Below are 12922 nucleotides of genomic sequence, written 5' to 3'. Positions count from 1 at the left end.
GTATCAATAATTTTTAATTTTGGCACAAAGGGGAATCTCCAGCGTGTATTTGTGTCTTGGAGAAAAGATAAGTAATTACAATAGGTTGAGGTAGGATGGGGATGACCCATGGAATTAGCAAATTTCATGCTAGTTTTCTACCAAATCAAGCAGCATCTGAGTTCAATAGAAGAGAAGAACTCTCTCTAAGAGTTTGTCTATCCTGACAGATGTAAACCTGACAGATGTGAAGAGTAACAGGAGAGATCTTTTAAAGAAAGAAAATGTCATAGGCTCTTCTTTCTGAAACATGAAGGGAATACTCTTCTGCATTTCTCTTATGTTAAGGAATGCATTCTCTTCAAAGTTAAACTCCCCCAACTCATAAATCTGAATTTATTTTGTCATCTTTTAACTGTAAGACAACTTTAGCATGTATTTACTAATTGAATCTGTATTGTTATTTTTTTTATATTCTGTCTGTTTTAAATCTTATTTACTGCTTTGATTGCCAGACTAAAATCAATCAAATAAAAACAGAAAGCCTGACTAGAACAAGGAATAGTAAATAGATGTTGGGATCTGTAAAACACATAAAACTGGAATACAAAATGGAAATATAACAACTGATTAGAGAATTGCAAAGATAAAAGCAGTAGAAACAAGAGAGCTTGCTGTCTGTAGAAAGACAGCACATGCTTTGTGCAACTGAGTGTTCAAAGGCTGCAGTTCAATAGAATCAACATGCTCTACATGTTCTGTAGATTCCATGTAAGAATTTTTATGCTTCAATGCTTGCATCAGAAAAAAAATGCATATTGAAACAAGAAGTCAACTAGACCCACTTTCAATGGGTTTTGGTGATGGGCATTGGATGGGTTTTATCGGGGGGGGGGGCAGGGACAGCATTCAACATTTGTCAACTTCCACTGCAATAGTGTGGTACAGTTCAAAAAATCTTTAGCACTTAATTTCGTGGCATGTACAAATTGGGCCTCAGGAATTGCTGAAAAATGGCAGTTGTGGGTATAGGATTCAAAGCCTGTAGAAGGATAGAGCAGAAGACGTCAAGGAGAAAGAGAGACAAAACAGCTGAAGATACAGAGGAGAATTTTGGGATGGCTTTAGCTTGATCCTATGTGTACTAATGTAGAAGAAAACCTTACTGACATATGTGAGTTTTTGACCTCGACCAGGAGTGTAATGCATTTTTGACAGAGAAATTGAGAAGCTTCTTAACTGAAGTTCCATTCAGGTTCCACTCATCCAAGATGCATCTTATTCTACTGACAGTTTACCAATCAGCTGAGCAGCAGCTTTCTCATCCTGCACCTGACATGGTGCCTGGAAGCCACTTTGGTGAGAAAAGAAGGCTGGGAACTCTCTTGATTTTCCAAAGGTGGCCACACAGACTCCTTGAGTTTCCTGCAGAGGTAAGACGAGAAGGGCGAATGGAAAGGACACAATGCCGTGTAGAAGGAAAAGCTCATACCCAATGCAGGTTTCTTCTTTTAAAAATTGGATAACTATCTCTTAAAGTTGGGAGCATTACTTCTATTACATGCACAACATTGTTTATCCTAGGCTAGAAATTACAATGTGCTCAAACTACAGTATATTTATTTTTTAATTCAATTATATGAGACATGGAATATATCTGCCCTGCTGTCTGGGACTCCATAGATCCAGGTGCGTGATATATCTTGGAGCTATACAGTGAAAGGCTTTGCAGGGAATAGCAAGCATTTTCAGCTAGGCCAGATGCGTCCTGGCAACCAATTCAAAAACTTCAGAATTAATGGTATCCTGCAATGGTGGGACTGAACTGCCAATGGTCTAAACACTGAATTCTGGAACAGTTTCCATAACCAAATCATTTCCTAAACCTGCTGCATGCAAACAATTTTAATTCCATTTCTAGCTGCTAGGAAATACAGGGATATTAATTTTATTTTGATATTTTAATACATTATTTTAATAACAGTATTTGCCTCTTTTAAAGTCAAAATATTACAAATTAAGATCAATAAAATATAAAAATAAATCATATTAAACAAAATAGGAAAACATCTCATTTAAAAACCAGACTTGTAAATTGCTTAAGGTCATTCAGCAAAATGTTTGACAATCTTCTAAAACTAAATCAGAAGAGGATTCCACAATCAGAAACTGCCACAGAAAAAGTACCATGCAACATTCCCAGCATTTTATGTTTTTTAAAATATATGTAAACTCCAAATACCCACAGATCACTTCAATCTCTCCTTCAAACGGGCAAAGATCCCACTTCTTAACATACCAGGCCTGACATTTTGAGACATAGAGCCAATGTTGAAATTCTATAATTTTTATAGCTTACCAGATACTCCAGTGTCCTGCCAATATCAAGTATAGACTTAACACCTGCAGAAATTACAGCAACTGGAGTACGACTTAACTCAGTCAGATCAGCACTCACATCCAAAGCTGAAAAAGATAGGATAAAATATCAGTACAAATTCTGGAGGAACATCTCACATATTACCCAATTTCTTTCACACTTCCCAGGAGAAAAATATTAAAATGCTATAATGAAATAACATATTAAGTTGCCCCAAAGATGCTTTTCCAAAAGGCAATTGAACTTTCTTGGGTTTTTCTTCTTTGAAAACATTTTGCTTCTCATTCAAGAAGCTTCTTCAGTTCTAACTGAATGGTGGGGAATGGAAGGAATCCATTCATCCTTCCATATGAAGTTGCCTTATGCTATTAATGATCCATCTCCCCCAGTTAGAGCTCGCTCCAGGCTAAGACTGAGTAGGCATTGGCCTGGGATACCAAAATTGAAAACTTCCAAAAAACACAATAAAATTAAAAAGCAGTAATGGTGCACACTGTGAGCCAATGTGACCTCTCAAGGATTAAATAATACTTTGTAGTACAAACATGTCTGAACAAAGGAAGAAAAAAATGGTCCAGGCCTGAAAATATCAAACTCAAAAACTCAAAGAAAAAAATAAGAGAGTGCCTTTTGGGGATTGATATACTTATCACTAAAATTCTCATTGTGTTTATCTATTTGTACCATCAAGTTAGCCCAAATGGTGCATTATACTGTAATAATTTTTGAATCAAGGTACTAAAAGCTGCTAGGTTAAAGAATGCATAAAAAATCTGGGATTTATTACTCCAATGGAATTGAAATTTCCAGGATGTCCAAACCAGTTTATTCACAAAGTTGTGACAGTTGGAGCATATCTACAGCATGCAATCATGATTTCTGATGCTTCTTGCCAGTTGCCCATGAGTAAAGTCAATGGGAAAGCCAGCAGGAAGTTCCTGCTCCTGCTTATACTGCTTTTTTGCCTAACCCTATCTGTTTAGGTAAGGAAAGATTGACTTATTACTCAAGTTTGTTTGCCACTGCAATTCTTTTTCTATTTTTGATACGTAGTTCTTCTTAGATGGTGACAGGACTGTCCAGCATTGGGGTAAAAAATATGGTCAGTCTAATTATACTCCATAGGAAGAGAGGGGGGATGTCATCATCAAGAGATGACACCAACTTTGTTCTGAAGTGGCAAGGAGGAGAGAAAAAGAATTGGATGAGGTCAGGGCTGCATGACTCTAGGATCAAAGTTAGGACAAATAACATAGAGAAGTTAGCTGAATGACAGAATTGCTTTGATAGGCTTTCAAGATTCTGGTATATTACTCTCTTAACAATAAAGATCCTTTCTTACACCAAGAGGTTCTTTTTCCCTGAGTTTGCCCTCATTGCAGGACTTGACATAATTTCCATCCTGACATTAAAAGTTGAAAAGAAGGACTAGGTGTGACACGATAGCAGTGTTCCAATATCTCAGGAGTTGCCACAAAGAAAAGGGAATCAACTATTCTCCAAAGCACCTGAAGGCAGGACAAGAAGCAATGGATGGACACTAATCAAGGAGAGAACCAATCTAGAACTAAGGAGAAATTTCCTGACAGTTAGAACAATTAATCAGTGGAATGACTTGCTTCCAGAAGTTGTGAATGCTCCAACACTGGCGGTTTTTAAGAAGAGATTGGACAACCATTTGTCTGAAATGGTATAGGGTTTCCTGCTTGAGTAGAGAGTTGGACTGGAAGACCTCCAAGGTCCCTTCCAACTCTGTTATTCTATTAAAAACAGTTGCTGAAAAGTCAGTGCAACTGTGTCCACTCCATCAACAAAATGGACCGCCTCTTCTTGGACTGAGAACAAGTGATCAAATGCCTAAGATGCTTGTTCTCTCCTATTCTAAATGGATTGTCCATTTCAGAGAGAGCAAAAAATCTTAATATGAAGTTCCCCTTCTATGGAATGAACAGGGATATACTGGGATTTGTGCAATTGGAAGCCCTGGTCATAACATTGATCATCAGGGGCTGATTCCCAGTAGAATTTCCATCCCAGTAAATTTGCATCTTCATCTCCTTTGCTGGTTCCCTATATCCCCGAAAACAGCAGTTTTTGAAAGATAAATGCATTAATAATAAATTTATTACACTGTTTACATGTAATAAATCTGATACATTGTTTAGTTTGGTTCTTAGGTAGAAATGGATTTTTTTTTCGTGCTCAGTCAGAAGTCTTTTTTAGCATCCATTATTTGGGAACCTGTAACTGGAGATCTTTATAAATATTATATGCAAGGCTCAGTGAAAAAATGCATTTACACAGAAACACTAAACAAAGGAAAACTATACTAAGTATCTTGAACAAATGAAGCTTATTTCCCTTTATGCCTTTACTTTACATCAGTTACTCAGCCAGCTGTAGAGGTGAATATGTGCTGAATCAGCATAACACAAATAAGTATTGAGTCCCTATTAGGGCTCCATCAATAGGGGATAACAAAATGGTAGATGGTTTTGTAATACAGCATTTGGGAATTAAGGCTTTGATTTGTAATTAAAATGATGTTTGTCTTACTCTTTTCTCCTCCCCGGTGGACCCCTCCAATTCCTCCAGTTACAAATACTGGAATTCTTGCTTTATGTGCCACAACCATGGTTCCTGCCACAGTAGTTCCCCCAGACAATCCCTGTCATGGAACAATCAATCATTATTCAGATTTCATCTTTTTCAAATAAGCAATAAGTGATATGTGTGAAAGGTTGAAATGTTTTCATAGATAAAGTTAAGATGGCACTTTTTAAAATCATTGTTTGTTGAACAATCTATAATGGCCTTTACCTATAATGATAAGCTAAAACATTAGATTCCTATATTATTCTGAAGAAAAAAATAAACATAGCATTATGGTTTAGTGCAATGTGTGAACCAATCCTATGCTAATTCAATCTGAGAATTCAGCTAAACTCCAATACAGTATATCTATGGAGATTTTCAGTCATCTGGACTATTTTTTGAGGAAGAAGAAAAAGAAGATATTTGGTTTCCCATCCAAGAAACAAAACGTCTTCTTCTTCCTCAAAAAACAGTCCAGTTCCCCTTTTTAAATAATGCACTTTTAAACCCCAATACTTTGTATTTGCCTTATGGCATTATCTTTGATAACAAGGACCTGCCTTTATTCCCAAATGTTTTTTTCCTAGACATTCAGGCAATGATGATAATAAGGATTGTGGGAGGAATAGCTGAGGAAAAATTACAGGGTGTCATAATAGAGACTTCAAATATTTGAAGAGCTCTTGTACAAATGACACGTTCTCTGTTGCCTTGGACACTGAGATTAAAATAAATAATATTTGCAGAAAAAGTCATGTCTTATGGAACATTAGGAGAAACCCCTGAATACTAAGCACTACTCAGCAGTGAAAAGAACTCCTTAGTCACTAGTCGGATTCAAGATGCTGAATGGGTATCTGAGCTCTTTCTCCAACTCTTAAGATTTTATGACTCTATGAATTGAAAAACAAACATGAGGTTACCGGATGTATGGTAACTTCCAAGCATATACAAAACAGAGAGACTGAAAACTACTGTTCCTTTTCATACTCACTTGGAGTCAAACAGCCTTTTGCCTCCTTTTTATAGGCTGGATGCAAATCAGGGTGGCAATGCCAATGTTGCTGACTCCAGTGTGAAAAGCTTGCTCTTGGGCTGCTTAGATTCCCTAGAAAATGAAGGCACTCTTTGAAAACGCTATGCTGAATGTAAAAAGGATGGAACAGGCGATTGTTTGGGGCTGGTAGATACATCTGGAATGTTAAGAGCACATTTGTAAGGCATGTCATCAAATAGCTCCTATAAGTGGCTTACCTATTTACAGAATGGATGCCAAGATGTCTAGTCACAAAACAACTAAAAAAAAACAAACTGGTGAGGTTGCTGGTATAAAAGGGACTTCAGTCTCTTTGTACACAGAAGCCACTCTACACTAAGAAACAAATTCTATTGATTATTTTCAACTTTTTTGTATACTTTTTTTGTCTGTGTCTGATTGCACTTCAGATAATTAGTTTCCTTAAGCAGCAGAGAGAAGCAAGTCCATAAATGAAATTCAATATGAAATAACAAATATTTGCTTGGTAATAGCATCTCCAAAGTTTCAAAGGCCCAAGGAAAGTTCAACAAACTCTAGCTGCCAACTGGAGATAATTTTGCTTAATCCTAAACCCTAAACACTCAGCTGTTTGAGTACGGTACTTATTTTGCAGATTCAGTCACAGGGAAACGTTTACCAACTGACCCTTAACCCTGAATTATTTATGTAACACAAACAAATTAGAATAATGAGGAATTCCATCAAGTACCTGGCTGAGAACATAGGGGAAGTCTCTACGAGAGACCTTCATTACGTCCTTGGCTGTTGCAAGGATCTCAAGTTCTTCATCTTGGAGGCCCACATGGATACGGCCATTTAATATGCCAATAGTTGCTGGCACACACGCATTTTCTCTGACAATTTCTTCCACTTCTCTGGCCATGCTTGAAAATTCAATATATGGCAACACAGACAAAGAATGAAAAATGAAAAGGATAAAAAACAAAATATTTGTGATAACAGAGAATGAATGCCTCGGCCCCATTTATAGTGCATTTTATTCAGTTACGTTTTTCTGCACAATCTACAACTCTTGCTCTTAATATACAGATTTAGTTCCAACTACATGCATGAATGTTACACTGGCAGCATCTGGATCCTTATAAAACATACAAAGGACTGGCTAGCTTTTAGTTAACACAGTTATTGATGAAACCATAATTCAGTGGTTGCAGTGACTTGAAAAAGGCAACCTTCAAAAGGAAAAAGATTTCTTTGCAGTTAAAATTGTTTCAAGAATAGTTATGTGCTGGGAAAAACATCTCAGTCATAGCACTCCAGCATGAAAAGGGAAGTTTGACTATAGATGTTTTTCTCTAACATCTTATTCTGTTATAAACAAAGCTGAGTCTAAAAGGTAAGAAAAAAATAGAAAAAAAAATCAGTTTCATAAAGAGGCGAGTCACAAACAACTTTTATTTAGGATTTCTCTCTGCTTTCTTTCTTTTCTTTATATAAACAACAAATGTTGACTTTCAGATCCATCTATGCTCTCTGTTTGAGATGTAATAGGGAGAGGTCTGATTTTGTCATTCTACTGTTACCCTTTTTCAGTCCTGTGCTAAACCTATAAGTAATTTGGGGGAAGATCAAATCAATCAATCTCATATGACACAAGTGCCATCCCTTTTGTGCATACATTATGATATCATCCACACATCCAGAAAAAGTGGAGCTTGCAGTGTGATTTTGACAAAAGGAGATAGAGCTGAAAAAGGCCAGTCCTGTAAGGCTGAGAGTTCAAATATTTCCCTTACTACAGATAGTCCTTAGTCTTTTGATGACTGTTTGAAATTATGACAGCCAAAGCACCCCTGGCCATTGAAATGGTTATGCTGTTCCCTCCATGGTCACAGGACAGTCGGTCAGGCAGGTCAGTTTTATGATCTGTCATGGTGTTCTTTGTTCAAATGAGTGTTATTAGTGATTAGGTAACATCATCAGTGTTAGCAAGGAATGGGATTTGCTCACAATTTACTAGTGGTTTGCCCTGTTAGTGTTGGTGGGGAAAGTCTTGGAGGTTTTTTGGTTGGGCTGTTTACTGCTAGCTTGTTTGGCCATTCTTTGATTAGGATATTGTTTACTTCTTGATTGCTGCTCTGATGTTAATCTTGTTAATCTATGCTCCTCTAGGTGCTGATTGCTGGTATTTTTGTCATTTTGTTCTCTTTTTGACTTGTTGATTATCTCTTTTGCACACAATGTTGTTTATGTCTATGTGTCTATTGATGGCCATGCTGTCAGAGTGCCAGGCTTCCAGGAATTCTCTAGCATCTTTGGACTTGTCTTAGTTTAAGATGGTCACAATAAGTAACTCTCTGATCCCATCCACAACTGATCCTCTGATTTTGCCTCTCATGTAATGGACAGCAAAGATCTCTCACATCCTGCTGCTAGCATCAAATGCTCTTAGTTTAAGAGAGAAAACAGTACTTTAATGCGGATATATGTAAAGATGATTTAAGAATGTTTCGCTCATTAGTGGGAATAAATTGAATGATTTCCTAGAGCAGTGGCCTCCAACCTTTTGGGCAACAGGGACCGGTTCCATGGAGAGAGGTTTTTTTGCAGACTGGAGCGGGGCATGGTTTCCCACAGATGGGGCTTCATTTGTCTGCATAGCCTGGTTTCTGGCATGCTACAGCCCAGTGCCAGTCCACGGAATAGGGGTTGGGGACCCCTGTCTTAGAGGACATAGTAGAAAAAGAAAAATTTCCAGAGCACGTTTTTACTTGGCTAGGTACAAGTAGGAGAATGTCCAAGATTATCTAAAAAGCACATCCACCTAACATTAATTGAAGCATGAGATAAAAGCTTGAAGTAGTCTACCTCAGATTCTGTGGATATGGCATGCCATGTGTGACTATAGTGCTTTCCAAGGCAACAATTGGTTTTCTACTCTCCATAGCTTCTTTTACCAAGGGATGAATGTTGAAGTCGCCATCTAAAATAAAATATATTTAACTACTCATCATTAATGATTCAATTCAAGAACTAACTAACCTGCATTTCTTTCTTTTGACTATTTAAGGAAGAAAAATCTCAGTTTTATACCATGCAACTGATATGGTTTTATTTTCTTATGCCCAGACAGGGCTTAGATGTTACTGCCAGAATAATATGTTAACATTTAATTGTGATAAATATAAAGTAGATATATTTAGAGTTAGGCAGAAAAAACCCACACATGATATGTTGGCCAAACATAAATGATCTAGTTTTCACTTAATACTAACTTGAAATTTAGTATTTCAAGCTCAAGAAATTTTTAGATAAAAGCATTAAGATGAAAGGTTGGTCCAATCAAGAATGGTTTCCTAAGATTCTGGACCAAGCCTGGCAGCAGATAGATATGCTTTATTCTCAGGTTATTAAAGCACAAATTATAACTACAATACCAGGTATTATATGAGATTAAAAGATAAGGCTTATATTAATTTGATCAATTATATATCTTCCAACAATTATCTTAAAAATGATTTTACGGATCCTAAAAAGCACTCAATTTATTTGAGGATGGAAATAAGGACATAGCCATTGTTTTTGCCAGCACATCAACAGATTAGTTACTGGCTAAAATGGACTCCTATGGCTACATAATATACAGAATATAGGCTACACAAATTATGATCTATGACTTATGAAAGCCCATAAAATAATTCTGGTCAGTACAAATCATAATCCTACTTCAAAAAGCATGGGTAAATGTAATGAAACTCATTTATACAAAATACAGTAGGTTAAAAATTGTTATATAAATATTGGAAATGAAATTACATAATATTTACATTGAATAATTATCTATAGAATTGTCACTGCTTATTGTGCTACATTTTACATTTTTTCTGTTGTATTTTTTCACATATTTAAGCACTTATGTAGTTTTTTTCATTGTTCATGTGTTTTGTGTTTTGTTCCTTTTTTTATCATTAAGAGCAACTCAAAAATATTTAAAAAATTGTAATTCAAAATTTTGATTTCTCTAAGTCATATTTCTTCCAATGTGAACAAATCAAGCAATTTGAATAGAGAATAGAGAATCAGAAATGTGTCCTTAAAGTGTGATTTTTTCCTTGTTGAGTAGGATAAATATACCTTCCTGGTATAATAATTAAACAGAAACTCTGGACTGAGGCATAGTTTTTTTATATTAGACAAATATTAAGAAAATTGGGTATTATTGCGTAATACTGTGTAATATCTCCATCTGCTGCATTATAGGGGAGATATAATCCACTTTATTTTCATTAGTTTTCTGTTATAATAACAATCAGTTAGAAAATCTATTCTATCTACAGAATATGATTACCCACTTATTCAAATATCAGAGATTATTTATTTAAATTTATATGACTACCCCTCTGGCTACAGTCATTAGAAAAAAAGTTTAAAAATAAAAATGCACAATATAGGTCACTGTTAAAACATACAAAATACAACCCAAAGAAGAAATAGTAGCTGACAATGAAAAACCCACAAAATAATATCAAACCATGCAGATTTCATTAACTTGAGTTTAAAACAGAAATATTTTCTTTTTTAAAAAGTTATTTAAGAATTTTTATATAGAATGAAAAAAGAAATGAAAGAAATTAAAAAGAAAAAAGAAAATAACTTGTTTAGAATATATGAATAACTTCCAATCATTTTAACAGACGATTACAATTTTACTACCTTAGATATCATAAAAATCCCTTTGGCCCCTAATTCAATAATATCTTTCTTAATCTTTAAATCCACAAATCATCATTTCTTTCAAAAACAGAGGTATTTTCATGATAGCCTGAAGCCCTTATAATCTACAATCTAGAAAATAGTTTATTTTTCATTTGAAAATCTATAATTAAGATAATGGCATATTTTTTTGCCCTCTCTCAGTTTTACTTTATGACTTAACTACAAATATACAGAATGATTTTGTGTTGCTTAATTTTGCTTAATATTATATATTTTATTCTTTATTACATTGATGTCATATCGATATGCTTTAATCAGGAGGTTGGTAAAGTTGAAAGACATGTTTGTGAAAAGTAGGAGTCTGGTAGTAACTTTCCTCATTAACAAATGTTATTCAAAGGCATACACTCTACGGTGATTAAAGCTGCAACTTTAATAAAAAAAAAAATAGAATTTGGTCCATTCACTTAAAATGGAAAGCAAACCAAAGTCTTTGAGTCTACAGTCCAGACACAAAATTCCATTTTTAACAATTGCATTCAAGTTAAATTATGCCTGCCTCTTTTACATTTGATCACTGCAGCCTCCAAAAAAGGAGTAATCTCTTCAGAATACACTCACTATGCAAATATCTTCTCAAACTGGGTAAATAATGAGGCAATGCAGCATTGCTGTTCCACAATATAAAGATGGTCCTCCAATCATTTTTTGCCAGAACAGAAAACCAATTCATGAATGCAGATCTGTAAAAAATGAAATAGTAATACATGCAATACAGTATACAAAATAAAAATATTTGTGTTATAGAAGAATGTGTAAAAATCAAGACAGAATTCAGGCTGACAGATTAAGCAACAATATAACTTGGTTGATTGTCACTTTGATTGCAAATCCAGCCACAAGATGTTTTGTAACTGTGATAAATTCAAATCATGATTTTGTGGAATGTGTGAACCCAGGATAGTAAGATATTATCATCTCCATTCAGATCTCTAATAGAACTGAAAACATTCTAGTATTGGGGTCGAAACTAATTAAATTATTATTTTAGTTCTACTTAGACCCAACCCTATTTAACCACATGATTTGAGTAATATGGAAATACATCTATTATTACATTGCAAACTGAAACGAATCACTGTTAAAAATGGGAACACATTAAGGGAATCTCTGAAATTTGTCTACTGTATTTATATACCAATTCTCATGAATGAAGGCAAATATGTGTGTCCCAGGATAATGTTGCAGGATCCAATCTGGGTCATACACCAGGACCAGAGGTTTAGTCTTTTGAACTTTCAGACTTGTACTGAAGCCCATCCTCAGGGATCTTCTCTCTAAGGGAATGTGTGCACACAGATTGGATCCTGCAATATACCAATTCTTTTCACTAGGTTCAGAGGTAATATGTAGAATAGTAGGGTATTTAACTGTGAAAGCTAAATATCTGTAGTGTGCTATGTTGTATTTTAAAAACACAATTCCAAACCCTTTCAGAAGTGCAACCCCACTTCACTCTGTTTCATTGGGATCTCAACTAACACTATACAAAATAGCAAAACCTATTTCAGCAGACTATACAAAATAACAAACAGCTTTGCAGACAAAACTAGATGTCAAAGGGGTGGGGGGGGGACAGCTTTTCTTTTTTTCTTGTAACATTTTTGTTTCTGCTTCAATAAAAAATAATTTAAAACATTTCATAGGATTATTTCTTATAATCAATTTTAACCACGTCAATTTTAATTACAGCCTTGCATCTACTCCTCCACTTCAACATTGCAAAAGGTATCTTTGGCCTTGACTAATAAAGAATTGTGACTCTAGTTCAGATGCCAAGGAAGGGTAAATTAATATACTTCTCAATCAAATGCTGTTTGGTTTAATTTCAAATCAGCTTAAACTTCTGTCCATGTTTAGTTTAAAAACTAAGCAAGTTTCACCAATGTATTTTTAAACCTTCCATCTATCTCAGCCAATACTGTACAGTATTCCCAATAAACTATTTTAGATTTTCATGGAGAAATTTTTGTTTCCCACAAAATGTGTGATGATCTAACATTTAAAGAACTTTCATCTTTGTTCTGAGAAAAAGATGATTATATAGCCAATTCCTTACCTCTGCATTTGTTTCTTACGATCATACGCTGACTGAAATTTTCATGGGGGTGGTGGTGGAATTGCAACAGAAGGATCTTGGCAGCTTCAGCTGTGCTGCATTTCAGCTCCAGACTAGTGCTGACCAACTCCAT

General features: G+C 35.2%; 1 protein-coding gene across 1 annotated transcript in view; it reads right to left on the bottom strand.

Annotated features, from left to right (window-relative positions):
* LOC107294819 overlaps positions 1-12922 on the bottom strand; it is a 39899-nt gene extending 26977 nt beyond the window's left edge. The window contains exons 1-6 of the mRNA XM_029285718.1: positions 12790-12922; positions 8823-8937; positions 6703-6877; positions 4916-5027; positions 2339-2445; positions 1278-1404 (exon numbers count right to left, since the gene is read on the bottom strand). Coding sequence (XP_029141551.1) covers positions 1278-1404; positions 2339-2445; positions 4916-5027; positions 6703-6877; positions 8823-8937; positions 12790-12922 — 769 coding nt within the window. The remainder of the gene's footprint in view (positions 1-1277; positions 1405-2338; positions 2446-4915; positions 5028-6702; positions 6878-8822; positions 8938-12789) is intronic.

Source organism: Protobothrops mucrosquamatus, unplaced genomic scaffold (genome assembly GCF_001527695.2).
Source record: "Protobothrops mucrosquamatus isolate PMUCROS unplaced genomic scaffold, P.Mucros_1.0 scaffold2110, whole genome shotgun sequence".
NCBI classification, from domain to species: Eukaryota; Metazoa; Chordata; class Lepidosauria; order Squamata; family Viperidae; genus Protobothrops; species Protobothrops mucrosquamatus.
The sequence above is the reverse complement of the archived record's forward strand: the minus strand, read 5'-3'. Positions and strand labels throughout refer to the sequence as shown.